Here is a 17,219-nt window from a genome sequence, read left to right as displayed (position 1 = left end):
AACATGCTACAGTAGCCCCAAAATCCAAATTCCTCCCACTAAACACAGCCTGATATGAATATGAGCTGCGAACCTTAGCTGGCCGGTATCTTTCATTGAATCAAAAGTGGCCTCCCACATTCAAGTCTTGCCACAAGATAAAACAGTGCTTCATTTATACCCGTTATTTATGCTTGCTTAGCTGCGTTGCCCCTTCTGAATCGATACGCACCATAAATTCGTGCAAGGGATTCTTGATTGTAATGTTTTTTTCCACAAATAAGCCTCTATCGTATACGTGCTCTCTTAAAGTTGTTTTAAGTTAACTTTTTTAAGTTTAATTGAATTTATTGAATGTTTTAAGTTGTTTTAAGTTATGTCCAACGCTAAGTTCTTAGATGTATGATTGTCCTGTTCGCTTACGCTAAAATCTAGCTTATGCTAAAACGTTGTGAGAAAAAAACACTATTCTATAGCTGAAAAGTAGCTAAGCTAACGGGATGTATCCAACAGAGCAGGCTATGGCCGGAAGACTGGAAAGAGGAAAGAGACCAGATGTATTTTTGTTCCTACAGGAGAAACTGGAAATGACACGACAGGAGGGCAGCGATCCCCGTGTTCGGCTGGGGCTGGTTGGCTGGCTGGACTAGCCAACCCCCTCACATGGACACTATTCCAATGAACCAGCCAACAGTACTTTTCTTTCACCTAAACGAACCAACAACGATACGAACCAGCCAATCGAACAGGCCATAGAGCGTTAATTGTTTCAAAAAGCTAGCGTTAATGGTAGCCGTGCATGGTGGCGTTTATTTGGTAATATTCTACTTGCTCATTTTGGTGTAACTTGTGAATCATTTTCATCACTCTACTAAACTACTTCCACTGTCTCAAAATATGCTACTTCAAATTTATTTATTGGGAGTTGTTCTAAGAATAGTCGTGGCCGCTGGCCAGGGTGCAGCTTTTTTGTGTTTTCTTTTTTCCATCTGTGCCCAGTGCCAGAGGGTGAACCAAAAGTAAGGAGGAGCTAATTGCAAAAACTACTGCCATAAGAGTTAGGTGCAGTCCTATAAACCATTCATGAGGATTATAGGCTATCAAAACTAGGATTATAGACCATCAAATAACTATTGTGTAGTGTCACACAGAGAAAGTGTGTCACACAGAGAAAGTGGGGCGGAGGCTTAAGGAGTGTTTGGTTCTTTAGTCGCTCCTAAAATTTATGTCACATCGAATGCTTAGATACTAATAAAAAGTATTAAATATAGATTAATTACAAAACCAATTATATAGACGGAGGCTAATTTGCGAGACGATTTTTAAGCCTAATTAATCTGCCATTAACACGTGTACTGTAGCACATGTTACTGTAGCACTATTTTGTCAAATCATGGACTGGTTAGGCTTAAAAGATTCGTCTCGTAAATTAGTTGCAAGTTGTGTAATTAGTTTTATAATTAGTCTATATTTAATACTCCATGTATATGTCTAAATATTCGATGTGATAGGAATTTTAGGAGCGCATGTAGAAACCAAACAGTGCCTTAGTTTCGCCTCTACCTCTGTCTATGCCCCGCTGCCACTGCTTGAAGTACTCCCTCGCCACTCATATTTTGATAGAAGAAACTGTCTAATAATATATTTTTTTTCTCTTGCAATATATTGCTAATTGCTAGAAATCAAACATTCTCTCTTACAGTATTCTGATTTTGACACATATTGTTTTCTCCTACAATATTCTGATTTTGACTCGTATTTTTCTCTTGAAATATATTGCCAATCGCTATAAATCAAATATCTATTATAAAAATATTTTGAATACGAATCTTTGCTGCAACTTTTGTGTATACTGCTCCCTCCGTCCTCTAATATACTACATTATAGCATTCAAAATTTGTTCTCAAATATAATACAATCTAGAGGACAAAAACCAGTTTTGCATATATATCAACCAATCATCATTAATCACGTTGATGATAGCATCTGATTAGAAAATAAAATGAGGATACATACGTCTTTTATGTTCTCTTTTAATTTATCATAAAATTTCTAGAATATACTGTATTACGAGAAGACATAGTGAGTACACTATAAAGAATCATGCATGTTCTTTCCAAATCAGAATAGACCATGCATTGATGGATCGAAGGAGTGCGTTGCTAGGCAACGTATGCAACTATGCACAGTTGAATTCCATTGATTACCGCTGTAATTTCTGACCACTGGCCTATGGTTGTTGGACGACATTTTGAAAATAGATGCTTGCCATAATGCAAGCCAATCATGTGCTTGGACTAACGAAACAAAAATAGTTCCTGGAAAAAAACAGTTCCATGTCTTCCCACCCTTTTGGGCATGGAAAATATTATCATAGTAGAGATGGACATTAAAAATAATAAAGTCACTGAAATTGGTCCACTCTCTGGTTGCAAAAGAGTGTAGTATAGACAGTCATGAAAACCACTAGTTACTCGTATTATGAAATCTATATGCTATATACACGAATTATATGGTAAAATCGTGATACTATATCCCTCCTCTCCAAATCGTAAGTCATTTCGGTTTTTCTAGGGCTATGCACCTATACATATGTGTACCATGTCTAGATACATGATAGGCCAAAACTCAAACGTAGTGAGTGCATGAAGCTTGAAGCCAAGTTCACATTAAAGTATAGCTAAACTAGAGCCTAGAGGATGGTATTAGTAAGGAACAAGTAATAGTCTCGTGAAAAGTAATTAATGTCAGGAAATAAAGGTAGTAGCTCGTATGAATTTGGAGGTTGTACAATATGAATAAAGACCCTGAAAGGGACCGGTGGTGCCAGCTGGTCCTTATTTTAATTTTTGACAGGGAGGTATTGACGGCAAAACTTGTAAAAAAAATACAATGGTTTGCTTAGGGATATTTATTTGAAAAGGGCGTGAAAGCACAACTAATATAATATTTCATTTGGTTGCAAACTTGCACCATACTGCATGGTGGATTGGTGCACGTCAGCCTTTTGGTCCGGGGCTGCAACGCAACGCAAGGCACGCACAGCACAGCACAGCACAGCACTGCACTGCACTATAAATAGTGGTCTGGAGCTGCACCATTCTTTCACAAGCCAAACAAAAGCCTCTCTTCATCCACACCGGCCGGCTAAGGCTGACAGGCCGGCCTAGCTAGGTAGGTAGCGCTCGGAGAATCATCAGCTGAGAAGCGTGCGTGCATGAGCGAGCAGGGCAAGAGGCCGACGATGGCCGGCGGCGGGTCGGCGGCAGAGTCGCCGGCGAGCTCGTGCGTGTCATCGGACGCGGAGGACGAGGTGGTGGTGCAGCCGAAGCCGATGGTGGTGGTGGGGTGCCCGCAGTGCCTCATGTACGTGATGCTGTCCGGGGAGGAGCAGCAGCCCAAGTGCCCGCGGTGCAAGAGCCCCGTGCTGCTGCACTTCCTCCGCGCCGTCGGCCACGGCGGCGACGACATCAACGGCAATCTGCCGGCCGGCCGGCAGTAACATGCAGACCCTATTAGCTAGTTAGCTAGGTCGATCGATCGATCTGTCCCTCTAATTTAACCGCTTGTGTGTTTTAATTGCTGCTGCCCTTTGTAGTTTTCCTTTCTTTGTAGTACCTTTCTTCTTCTTCATCATCTTCGTTCACATGGTAATTTGCACTGCACTGCCTCCTCTCCTTAACCAGTTGGTACTTGGCAATACTAGCATGTACTACTAGTAGTAGCTAGCTGCTAGCATGCATGCAAGTGATGGCTCCGATGGATCGATCCATGCATGCATGGATGGATGGATCTAATCAAAATTTGTAGTACAAGTTAGCTAGCTAGGGAAGTGCCATGAGAACTACTACACATTTGGCTAGATTAGGCAGCCAACAATGTAATGCAATGCAAACCATGTTGGGTGCAGTGAGTTGAGTTCATTATTAGCCTGCTGGTGTTGATGGATGGATGGATCCAATGCAACAACCGTATGTAGATCGCTTCCTAGCTACCACTACTACCTAGCAGTGAAGTGAATGAATGAATATTAGGTGCTGTGTTGTTCAAGAAGATTGCAATTTTTTCTTAATTAGCTGTGTGGGAGTGAGTATTTTGTTTTAAATGGAAAAAATATTCCATTACTCAGAGCTAGGCTGCACAATCGGCAGCCACCATGCACTGAATACACAATCAGGGAGTAGATCCGCTAGGGGATTCTCATCATCCCTACACTGACACCCCATTATGGAGTGAGTATATTGACAAAGGGTTGCATCTCTATCTACAAACACGTACACAAGCAGTACGTACTGCAGAGGAAGGAATTGCTTTGATCAGCTAGCCAGCCACCACTTGGGGCTTGGCGATGGGAGGGAGGCGAGTACCCTGTGCACGATTGAATGGGTTGCTACCTTTAATTAAATCTGGGTAGAGTAGGCTTGTGACGACCAATCAACCTCCAGCTTTGGTGGCTTAATTAATTACTCGGGGTCGAGCGAGAGATCAGGAGCCAGGAGCAGCAAAAGAGAGGTAGCAATATCGTCATGCGTAACTTGTGTGCATCTTTAATTGCTGGCCGAACAGATGCACGGAATAGCAATGTGTACTCCTTCGCACATCTGGTTTTGTAAAAAGTCAATTTTTTTTTTAAAGTTTGACTAGATATATACAAAATGTATTAATATTTATGATGTACATTAGGAACATAGAATATACTTTCATAATATATACTTATTTGGAGATATAAATATTAATATGATTTTCTATATTTTTAGCCAAACTTAAGTTTGACTCCTCGTGAAACGAGAGCATTAATTTCAGGACAGAGGGAGAAGCAATTAGGTTTCTTGCAGACGGTGAAATATACTCGTTGGATCCAACAAGTTCTCAATTTAACACAAGTGTTGGTATTTTTCTTAAATTTATTTTAAGATTTGACAACACTCTTCTTTTAGCGATGGGTAGAAAACATATCATACTAACAGAGATAATAATTATTATAGTCTATAATTAGTCAACAATTAGAGATGGAGGGAACAGGGAGGGGGCAGTTGAGATAGAGATGACTCATCGCAGTCCCGTATATATATCCACCTCCAATCGATCCCCAGCCATGGCAGGGCAGCTTTCTTTTTTCCGTTCGTCCCGTGCTTTAATTTCCTTTTCTATGGCGTGCGTGTGTTTTCCATCCAACCGTCCATGGAGGGATGTAAATGTGACAGGGCCGCCACCGCAAAGGGCTGCCTCCCGTCAACCTCGAGATGTTGTCACTGACCTACAAGCGATGCAAGGCCTCATGTCTTTATTTAGTTTTTTAAGATTTATCTCGCTCAACTAATGTCGAAAAAAACCGGATAGTTTCTCCTCGGGCTATAAAATCGGATGTTATCTTCTCAACTTGTGAAACGTTTTGTGTTTTGCGTCATGGTCGATTCGATTCACATGCATGGTGGTTTTAGAAACACGTGACGTCACGTGAGCCGCGAGATTGTGTGAGGTGTGGGCGTGTGGCTCTGCGTTGCCGTCCCTGCACCCTGCTGGTGGCTAATGACGACCGGCGGAAGCAGCTGTGGGCCGTTGATCCATGAACCGGAATACAAACGCAGGGAGCAGCTGTGGGCCGGAGACTTTTTGGCCCAGAAACGCAAGAGATGAAACCAAAGTCCATGGACGAACCGTTGACAAAGCAAAAGATGAATGAATGGAACGAAAAAAGCAGGCAACACTCAAGAGAGGAAAAGAAAAGGTGGAGATGATTCGGAGCGAGGGGCCGGCGTGCCGGCCGATCGAGTGGCCAGTGGCAGTCGGGGGACGGGGGGCGGCCGGCCATCTCGTCGCAGCCGCTCGCCGCTGCGTGGTTCGCACGCACCCATGCACAGATGCAGCAGCGAAAAGGCGAAAGCAACTCAAGTGGCCTTGCCCTTCCGTGTTCCTTTTTATGCTCAAAGCACGGCCCGGTCGTTCCCCGCCCACCCCAGCTTGTTTCGCTCGCCGATCGCATTGCATTGTGCTTCTCCTCCGATCCGGCCGGCCGCCATGACGATGGGCTCCGCCGCCTCCGACACCGTCGTCGGTACCTACCCACCACCATTATACTGAGTATTTTTCCTTCCATGCAGCAGCGCTTCCCAGCTTATTTCCCTGCTCCTCCTCCGTTCTGACCACGCGCGCGTGCATGCACTGCAGTGCCCCGCAACTTCCGGCTGCTGGAGGAGCTGGAGCGCGGGGAGAAGGGCATCGGCGACGGCAGCGTCAGCTACGGCATGGACGACGGCGACGACATCGTCATGCGCTCCTGGACCGGGACCATCATAGGGCCCCTCAACGTACGTAGGACTCTGCTCTAGCTACTACTTCATCGAATTCCCTATGCAGATCGAGCAAGCATGCATAGCCAGCACAACCACAACTACATGCATATATGCAGTGCGTGCACGAGGGTCGCATCTACCAGCTGAAGCTGCTGTGCGACAAGGACTACCCCGACAAGCCGCCGGCCGTGCGGTTCCACTCCCGGATCAACCTCGCCTGCGTCCACCCGGACACCGGGGTGGTGGAAGCCGACAAGCTGCCGACGCTGCGGGAGTGGCGGCGGGAGTACACGATGGAGCACCTCCTGACGCAGCTCAAGAAGGAGATGGCCGCGCCGCACAACCGCAGGCTGCCCCAGCCCCCCGAAGGCACCTTCTTCTTCCACCACCAGTAGCTCGATCACCGTGTACGTGTCAGCTACTCAGCTCAGAGTTCAGGGTTCAGCGTTCAGAGCAGAGCACCCCCGTTCGATGTCTGCGTGTGAGATCTCAACCCTCAAGACGCGTGTCTCTCGTCGTCCCATCTCGGATATCATTTTAAAAAATATATATAGTTTTCAGGTTGCATGCAAATTGCTGCTATGCGTCAGTTGTATTGAACCCTTTTGGATTTGTCTCTGTGTGTGTGTTCTCAACCGTGGCGCATATATATATATATATATATATATATATATATATATATATATATATATATATATATATATATATATATAGAACTACTATCCTGTAGCTGGCTACAGAATAACTTATTCTGTAGCCACTTTGAGTTATGATAATTACTATGTTAATTTATGAGATTATAGTAACTCCTTACTAAGTGGTTTAATATAATGTTATGGTAAATATCCCCATGTGTTATAGTAACCCAACTATCGTAAATATGTATTGACATTATGGTAAATTAGTATATAAAATTATAGTAAATGGAGGTGGCTACAGAATAACTTATTTTGTAGCCGGCTATTGAATAGCCTCTCCCTATATATATATATATATATATATATATATATATATATATATATATGCGCCAACGGTTGAGAACTATATACACTAGTCCATGACCTCACGCGCCGGCAAATCATTAACCAGGCAAAAAATAATTGAATTGGTTTATGAAAATGGGCAATAACATGAGATACAAAGCAAAGAAGACTCCAGGCTGTTGCGTAAGGGTGAAAATGAATTCCATGAATCTATAAGTAGTACGGTAATAAATTCGGTTAGACATTGTATCCCTTCCATATATATTGGAAGTATGACTAAGACAGCATTTTGTTAAAGGAAAAAAACTTGAGAGGTCTGGCTAATAAAATGTTTCATACATTCTAAGACGCTGTGAGATGGCAAGTCTAGGCTATATGTTTTAGTTTAAATGCGGGAACTAATATGTATAAGGGCTCGTTTGTTTCGGCTCCCGCGGCTCTGGCTTCCGCTGACACCGGTCTGTTTATGGAGCCGTTTTTCTCTCTCCTACATTGTAGCAGCACTGTTCATTGAAGTCGTTTATCTCTTTCCTACTTTTTTGTCTCACTGCTCATGGAGCACTGTTCATAGAGCTGGCGGAGCTCGTTTTTCCGGCTCATGCGGCTCCGACTACAGTGCATGAACAGTGACAGAGCCGGAGCATGCAGGAGCGCTGCCAAAGAGGACCTAAATCACGTATCATTATTCCAAATAACAAATCTTATAGAAAAAAGAGGAATTATCAAAATATCAAAATCCATATTTTCAGGTCTTTGATGCGTAGGATCATCTATCTATTTGCAGTACTCAGGAAGCCTATAACTAAAATAACCATGTTATCTGCAACTACATACAGCAGCATAACTATTCAAAATTAGTTTAAAGATCAAATATGATCAGATGCAAAACTAAAGGAGCAACATGGCCAACTGCTGTCCTGTTGAAGTTTCATATAACAATACCCCGTAATCTTAAAATTAAGCATTCTAAAATAGAAAAGAGGGATTGATTCACTCAGATTTCAGAATAGTCATACCGAAAAGCATCACAGAGTCACAATGAGACAATGAGTGCACTTCGGATGTAGTAAGTATTTTTTTCCGTTAGCGTGGACCATGTTGCTGAACGCTGAACCTTTCGGCTCTGATAAGAAATAAATTTACTGGATGGACCATGGGAAAAGAACAATGATAAAATTCATTTGATTGAAATCTAACATAAAAGCACACATACACTACATTAAAAGCATAGGCATGGATATGATTACCTGAGCACATTAGAACAAACATGATATAATATTTATATCCTGAACATGGTCCAAAATTGCTGATAGGCTGAAAAAACTAGAGAATATTAGCTCCATATGCCAACCATAAATATAAATTGACAAATAAATTAATATTAAGGTATGTATGCAATATATTTCTATTTTCTATTCGGCATGCATCATATATCTACCTGGAACTTCATGTCACACTGACTTTGTTGGAACAATTCAGAACATGGCAGATCAGAGCAGTCTGTGCCTTAAAGAAAACACCATATTCATTTATGAATTCTGCATGGTGACATGAAGTTCCAGGTAGATAAGTAAGTGAATATGCTGAGGTTTATGAAGGTAGTCAGGATGCATATATTACATGTAAAAGGTCTGGTGCACCTCTCTGAACTCATTAGAAGCGTTCCATTCTTGAGGAAGGAAAAGGACCTGTAGAATCCTTTATGAACTTTTTGGGAGGTTTGATAGCTGTAATCAGGTATACAGGTAGCGAGGTAACCACCGACCTTATCAACTCCTTTCTTCCAGCAACGGTGATCAACTTCCCTTGCCAGCCAGCTATTTTCCCTTTAGCCCGATCTTGGATGTACTGGAGACGCACCATTCGTATCCTTCCTAGATTCAGAGGCAGTCCTATGTATTGGGTAGGGAAGTTTACCCTGGCGCCCAAGAATTCCCTGAGCACCTCCTCCATATCTAAGCCTGCACATCATATTAATGCGCAGCCCAGTAGCGTCCCCAAAGGCCTTCATGATTTCCATGATACAACTGATGTCCTCTCTTCTCGGATACGAGTACGGAGTCGTCGCCGCTTATTCTTCGTCCCTAAGTTAAGGCACATACTCCTTCCTATAATCCTATTCCAACTGTGGAGACTGGAGAGATGATTGTGGTGGAGGAAGACAGCAGCAGACGAGGAAAAGACCGCAGCTGCTGAGCCGAATCGAGTGGAGTGATGACTGCAGTGCAGAGCCCTGCCGACTAGTCAGTGAGTGGGTGGTGGTAACGTAGCCGCAACCAATACGCAATCCCGGGATGGAGGAGACCGCGGGGGCGCGGGGGGCGACTGCAAAAGTGTCGTGTGCGGCAGGCGCCAGCTCCTTCCTTCCTCCTGCTCTCTGCACGTGGACGCGCCGTTATTTATCGTTAATTCGTTATATATACGGACTAGTACTCCTACTTCCTTGTGCTAACGCCGCCGATTCCGGAAATGCAACGGAGGCCGCAGGAACACAGCATGGCTGTTGCTTAGAGATGCACACAGCACGTATTATAAAATAAAAGGAGAAGAAAGAATCATAACCATTTGTACGTGACCTCTTATTAAACTCTTAGACCTTAGCAGAACTACATATATATGGGAGTTCTATGTTGTAATTACCAATATTTAGAGGAATAAAGAATAGTCTCCCTATCGCGTATCTACTTGTTCTTCTACTTTCTTCTGCTATGTTGATCATGGGAGACGGAGAAGAAAAGGCCCAAACCATTGGCGACATGTTTTATAACACGTTATCAGCACGACAAGCTCTACGTCGACATCGCCGTTGAAGCCGCCGCTGACCTTTGACGTCGACGCTCATGCCGATGTCCCCGCCACGACTACTTCGACGACGTCAACATCCTGACGTTGTTAGCGGAACGGATCTGCTACCTCTACATGTAACTAATCTAAACTGCATTGACATGCACTATCATCGTCAAGCAGGCGATTCTACGACAATGCCAAATGCGATACGCGGTATGTATCTACTAACCACTGTCCTACGCGATATATGAGGTACATCAAATTGGCATGCTCTGCGAGGTTTGAATCGATCTCTTTGAATCGTAAATCGTTTGTGGGCTAGCCATCAAGCATGTCTACATATATTGGTCATGTTCGCTTGTCTTATAATCCGTACTTTTCAGCTTGTTTTTTTCAATCAGGACAATGTTTTTCTCTCACAACAAATCCGCCGAAACAGTGTTTCAGCTTGTTTTTTCAGCGAAGTGAACGGAGCCATTATTCTCTTGAATAATTGAACTGTATAGGAAGTACACATTAATGGGAACGGGGATCCCGATCTTCCGTCAGGTAGAGGTAACTATCGTTGTGGCGGAGAATGACACACAGATCCGGCTTCAGATCGAAAGATCGAACCCTGCAATCTTAGCACCACAACTCCTCTGGTCATCAACCGAGACACGGATCCGGTTGACCTCGCCAAGAAGGCTAATCCCTGCCTGCGCAACGAAGAACACAAGCAAGAACAAGAAAGACAGCAACCAAATTGCAGATGAATGATTAATCTTACAAAGTTGGGGTCTCACAAACCGATGAACGACGAAACTGTTCTTGACAGATTAATCTAAGCAAAACCCAAAATCTAATGTCGGTGGCGGCGTATGATTATAAAGTTCTTAGGGTCGTCGCCTACCCTGGACGCGTCCCCTAATGGGCCCAAACACGATACACGGTCCAACGGACCAAAAGACGGTGTCGCAGCACCCTGGCAGATTTTGAACGCTGACTTGTTTCGACGATTTGTGTTGAATCTAAAGGGCTTTTGACGTGAGACCATTTGGATTGGCTTTCTTATCAAATTAGCTTTCCAACCATATGTAGATCGTCGAAAACAGAGTCCGGATGCATTCTGGGTGACCAGTTTAAGGCAGACTGGTCCTGGAGACCGAGGCAGACTCAAAATCATGTTGGATGGGGCCTCCGGTTTATGTTGGACGTCCTTGCTGGTCATCGTCACCTCCACCACGTCTAAGTCCCTCACGACCCTTTTCAATGTTCCTAAGCAAGATAATATCATTAGGTAGTAGTCTATTATCAAAAGTATAAAAAGAATCGCTTAAGAACGAGCTAACCTCTAAATTGAGTTGACGCATTCGAGCACGGGTCATTGAACCTTGCATGACGGTTGGAGGATCAGCGGATACATCCGAAGGATTGATGTCTTCATCACACATGTACACGGAAGTACGGACATACACACACGGCCGGTACACCAAGAATATAGTACGCATGGATACATGCTCCTGTCACGAAGATCACTGCATGTCTGCATTGCAGAGAAATCGATCTTTGCTCTGTTGGCTTGATTAAGTCAAGCTATGACTGAAAGTATTGTTGGCTGATTTATTATGAGAGAAAAATATTGTTCGTTGACTGAAAAAGTAAGGCTTATAAGCCGAGCAAACAGAAGCTTGCACGATCACTGTCGTGCGACCCTGAGCCTGCATGTTCAGTACCGATCGGCCATGCATCAAGCTGAATTATTTTGCTTTTAATTTATATATATATATATATATATATATATATATATATATATATATATATATATATATATATATATATATATATATATATATAGAGAGAGAGAGAGAGAGAGAGAGAGAGAGAGAGAGAGAGAGAGAGAGAGAGAGAGAGAGAGAGAGAGAGAGAGACACCTATGCGGACATGCATTGATGCATAGAAGAAAAATACGCACGCCATAGCACGGCAGATGAAAGTCAAAAACCGTAAGTTATGCCGAGCTGTATATGTACTAGATAGATGTTCTTCGCCGGCCTAGTGCTACTGCCGAGCGGGAGCACTATGCACGAGCCTGAAGGCTTCACTGCTACTGCTACCAGGTGTTTTTCGCTGAATCGACAATCGAATACCTAGTATAATGGAAATCGGTGACGATTTATATCTCTAGCATTGATACTCGAAACGTCCCCGTTCTCGTTGCCGACTTGAAGTCGACGACCTCCTTCGTGATCTGGAGCAAACCAGCATGTTCGTCTCCATGAACGTCCCGACATCAGCATCAACATTCGTGTTCTATGGCTCACAGCTGGTTTGAAATCGGTGTGCACGGTAATGATGTCCCGAACGCATCGTGTCGGGGTTGCATGGTCTAGGCCATGGTATTTGAACTTGAACGCAGGACCCCTATCTCTTAGGGCTAGCCAAAATTAAATAAGAAATAATCAGCTAAAATAAATCTGGATTATGCAAAGAAATCACAGTGGCATTGAATTAAGCAAATAAGCACTCTTTCCTACAGAATAGTTTGTGTATGTTATTTACAAACATTTGTTTAATGTTTATATATACGCTATGCGTTAATATTCTTATGCTCTTTTGAATGCATTTATCTATCACACATTATGAATTATATATCATGTAATTGCAAGAATAAAATCTTGAATGATTACACTAGAAATATGATATAAGGTGTATGAGCTCTCTTAATCCTGCAGACCTTAGACTTATCACCCTTGAGATACTCATATTTGTTTTTCCTAGCATAATGAATTTTTAGATGAACGAATGCTTGGTATTAATTCTGAAAATTGCATATACCATAATCCTGAAAAATATTAGGATGCTTCTAAGAATATTTTGAATAACCGTCCACTACATTTTGCACCTTGCTACTTGTTTACATGTAGTAAACTTATATGCACATGATTCAATTTATGTTAATATATGCATGCCTCAAAAGAAGAAGAAATTTCCTGAAATCACTCCGAATAGTAGAATTATTTGTTATGGTCATTATTAAATCCATGTAGGATATTTTGCTACCACTGAAGTGCAGTGAACTCAGGATATATATATATATATTTCCTAATTACTCTCTAGAATGAGTATATGGCCGAGAGAAATAACAAATGCATTGTGGGACTCACTGCATGAGAAAAATCCTAAATTATGATTACAGAATATCATCTTGCATTGAAAGTCGAATTTTCAACCTTGTATGCCTATAGATTTAGGTATAATGCTGCTCTATAAACAATAGTTGAAGCTTTGTATTAAATGTCTAGAAGACAAGATGGTAAATAAGATTTTGTCTTGTGTATAGAATATCAAAGAGCAATGTAATACGTGAAGTATTTGAGTTTACCATAAAAATTACTCAAATAGAAATTGAGTTGGAATTTTTAGACAACTTTATAAACCAGGATATTGCCAGTTGCAGTAGTTTTGACTATATGGCTTGCATATGTTACACCCCTTGAAGGCTTGTGACTGTATATCATAACTATTGAATAAAGCATGAAGCTACCGCCTGTCATGTATAGAAGTTAAGACATGCGAGAATGTATATTATTTATAATATTTAACGGTTTTTCTTGAAGAAAAACTTAAATTGCGTGCTTATAAATTTGTTGTCTTTGAAATTACTATCCTGAAGTATTGGTGGTAGTAGTGGTGGTGCTTTAAGTTTTAGTTCCCGTTGAATTAAGTGGTTCTTGTATACTCATAGAAGAGTTCATGATTAATTTATTAGCTTGAAGACTAATATGATATATTTAATATTCTTAGTTACAATTCTTACTTGAAGTAATATATGTTAACTTCTCATGAAATAAATTAGACTTATATGTTTCACATATAAACAATTGACAATTTTTGCCTATCTAAATAAGTTTTGCATTAATTTTATCCAAAAAAAATCTCAGTTAACCATGAAGGTTATAGTTCTTTGTGCGGTAACAGCCTTTAGTCCCGGTTACCGCGCCGGGACAACGATCCCGGGACTAAAGGTGGAACCTTCAGTCCCGGGTCATCGAGCCGGGACTAAAGAGGAACCTTTAGTCCCGGTTGGTAACACCAACCGGGACTAAAGGCCCTCTAGCCGAGCGAACCTGGCGCATCCTTTAGTCCCGGTTGGTAACACCAACCGGGACTAACGGTTCACCCTTTAGTCCCGGTTGGTAACCCCAACCGGGACTAAAGGTTCCTTTTCTTTTTCTTTTTTTTTGTTTAATTTGTTTTCAGTTCAGTTACACGTATTTGTTTAATATATAATATGTTTTTATGTACGTATTCTATGCTGCTAATATAAATACACGCATGCGTATAATTACATCTAATTCTCATCTTGAGCATTATTATATTCGAATAAAGTATGAAACTATATATATTATAGATATATATATGTATATATACAACACTTTCATAATCTTGTTCTCGAAAATAACGATATCAATAAACATTTAATTTACATCATTTATTCCTTAAGATCAAAGTAGAACTCGCCGTTGGGATTTAGCACTTTTTCTAGAAGATATCCTGCTATTGACTCTTGAACTGCTTTTAGATGGTCTTTTTGCATGACCCTTCGTTTCAACCATTCAGTCTTGCATTTGAAATAAAAGGAAAAGTATTAATACACATATATGTATATATATTCATTTAAAAATAAATAAAAATTGATATATACGTACTCTGAGGACATCTTTAGGAGTTCTTCTTATGTGCGCTGTGATAAATTCACAAACGTAGTATCCACACAAGTTATTACCTGGTTTCTGCTGCAAACACCACTGTACGAGAAGAAGATTATTCTCATCATCTCACACGTAAATTGAAGTACGATATAGTAATTAAATACGTGGGGAAGTGTATATAGTACAGCTTACTGGTATTTCAACTACATTAAGTGGTGCCTTGCAATCCTTACGATGTTGCCGAATAAACTCTTTCCAAACCCTGTGCGACCAATAATGTACGATCGTTAATAAATTATGGCAAAGTCTATTCAATAATAGTTGTGCGCGAGAGATCGAAATTACCCCTGGATAATGTCTATCATATCTTGGTATAGTGCCCGTTCTTTTCTCAACGAGTCAAAGATTAGTAACCGACTTGAGTTTAACTCAATGACAATGAGTATCCAGTGAAAACTGCATTGGTTTATACACACACGTACATGCATATAAGTTGTATTGATATTACATAAAATGTGTAGACTATATTATTATTAACACTTACTCAAAGTTGTACGGGAAAAGTATTGTTGTCTTGTCGTGCTGCTTCACGAAGAACATCATGATATTCTCCTGTGCTTCAGATACCCATCGCTCCTTGACAATAATACCGGTTTTGAATACGATATAAGGATCAATGAAGCCAACACTGGTGTCTTGTATTCTTTGGAGCTCTGACATCTGGAATCTGTATATAAATATAAGTTACATGTGAGGATAATTATATACACGTACGCATGGAAGTGAGTTTATTAAATAAAAGTAAGAATCACTTACAAACAAAAGGAGCTAATGATTGATTTGTCCAGAGCGTCCATGTGGTATAGTTGATGCAATTCTTCGAAACTAATATGTAAGATGTCATCGCCACGGAAGTAATGATGGTCTCTAAATTTGACAAAGATCCACTGCTCACCCCTGCCACACGCCTGCATGTACCACTTGTTGAGCAAGTACATTTGTGTACCCAATTCATTCAGAGCCGCAGGGTTGTACAGACTTTTGCCATATTTATAAGTCTTCCAGGTATCAACTTCCAGGTTCTGGATTGGAGCTTTGCCCGTCAATTGATCCAAGGTTAAACCAGTATCTTGAAAAAAAGCATTAAGGGCTTGAACCGACACTTCTCCAGAGTTGTCTGGTCGATAGACTTCTATGTTGGAACCATATTGATTAGCAACAACAAGATTTTACATTGGTTGCTTCTGTTGTCCGAGCTGTGGGACATCCTTCCCTGATGCTCTTTTCCTTTTCTTATCTGCATCATGTGACTTCACGAGGGAGCGGTCATAGTCTGATAGTGGCGAAGGCTTACGAAGTTCAATCATCTTTTTCTTGTGAGCATCGACCTTCTACCTCAGCTCCTCTCGTGGTAGGTAAAAGTACGGCTTCTCCTTAAGCTTCGCTTGACTCTTCTTTTTGGTATCTATAAAAAAATCTTTCACTTTTTTGTCTTCTTCAGCTGCTATTTGCTCATCAGTTTTTTCAGAAAGTATTTCTTGAGAAATAACTCTTTTTCTCGGGGTCTTCTTTGCCGCCGGGACCTTAGATGTCTTTGTAGTGCGTCGCTGTGGAGGGGGTGGGGGCAGTGTTGGAGACCGGCGTGGAGGCGATGTGGCCGGTGTTGGTGGAGACCGGCGTGGAGGCGTTGGAGATCGTTGTGGAGGCGGTGGGGCCGGTGTAGGAGTTGGAGATCGTCGTGGAGGCGATGGGGCCGGTGTAGGAGTTGGCGATCGCCGTGGGGATGAAGTCGTCTCGCCCCCCGCGACGCTGTGATGAGATGGGGAATGAATGATTAGGCTAGGCTGGAGGGAGACCCTGCTGCAAAAATAAGTTGTGTGTCAATTATTTTTTAAGCCAATAGAAAATTAATGGAAAATAATATTTCATTCACTTTCATTCGTACCTAGGGTGAGGTAGGGGAAGCGGTGGCGCCCCAGGAATGATGATGAAGCGTTTGCGCCATTGAATAAATGTCTTTTCTGCTTCTCCTAGTGTCTTCTCCCCATCACCGCCTTCAATGTCAAGAGGAACATTGCTGTAACCTTTGAGCACTCTATCGACCGAGACGCTAGCATATCCAGGTTGAATAACTGACCCATGGATTCTTGGTGTCTTCGTTCGGTCTATTAGAGATACAACCCCGACAGCCACCATGATTGATGCATTATTACCATCTGGAATGTGCAGCTCACATATTGTTAGAGGCTCGGTAATGTCATCAACAGGGAAGCGCAACCCAGCGTCGTCTTGAATAACTGGCAGCTCCGTAGAAGCACAACTACTTTTCATCTGACCAACGGGGCTAATGGTGACTCCTGGCGTTGATTGCGATTGCATTTGACTCATTGCTAGCTGCACTTGCCTCTTGATCTCCTCCTGCATTCTTGCCTCAAGAGATTTTTCTCGTTCACGTGATTCAAGCAATGCTTGTCGTGACTTGT

At 42.0% G+C, this 17,219-nt stretch overlaps 2 protein-coding genes across 3 annotated transcripts; both read left to right on the top strand.

Annotated features, from left to right (window-relative positions):
- The first annotated feature begins 3,092 nt into the window (after positions 1-3,092).
- LOC136494509 (protein GL2-INTERACTING REPRESSOR 2-like) lies at positions 3,093-4,344 on the top strand. Its single transcript, XM_066490664.1, has one exon. It carries the CDS (start codon positions 3,197-3,199, stop codon positions 3,479-3,481), a length of 285 nt encoding a protein of 94 aa, XP_066346761.1. The 5' UTR covers positions 3,093-3,196; the 3' UTR covers positions 3,482-4,344.
- A 1,535-nt stretch (positions 4,345-5,879) lies between these two features.
- Positions 5,880-6,845, top strand: LOC136494191 (ubiquitin-conjugating enzyme E2 variant 1C-like). 2 transcript variants are annotated; one of them, XM_066490348.1, is made up of 3 exons: positions 5,880-6,034; positions 6,148-6,287; positions 6,389-6,845. In XM_066490348.1, the coding sequence occupies exons 1-3, from the start codon at positions 5,998-6,000 to the stop codon at positions 6,665-6,667; spliced, it is 456 nt and encodes a 151-aa protein (XP_066346445.1). In that variant the 5' UTR covers positions 5,880-5,997; the 3' UTR covers positions 6,668-6,845. The 2 variants fall into 2 exon arrangements, with proteins under 2 accessions (XP_066346445.1, XP_066346444.1); XM_066490347.1 differs by having other exon boundaries at positions 5,909-6,060.
- The last annotated feature ends 10,374 nt before the right edge of the window (positions 6,846-17,219 follow it).

This window comes from Miscanthus floridulus, chromosome 11 (genome assembly GCF_019320115.1).
Source record: "Miscanthus floridulus cultivar M001 chromosome 11, ASM1932011v1, whole genome shotgun sequence".
Lineage (NCBI taxonomy): Eukaryota > Viridiplantae > Streptophyta > Magnoliopsida > Poales > Poaceae > Miscanthus > Miscanthus floridulus.
The sequence above is the reverse complement of the archived record's forward strand: the minus strand, read 5'-3'. Positions and strand labels throughout refer to the sequence as shown.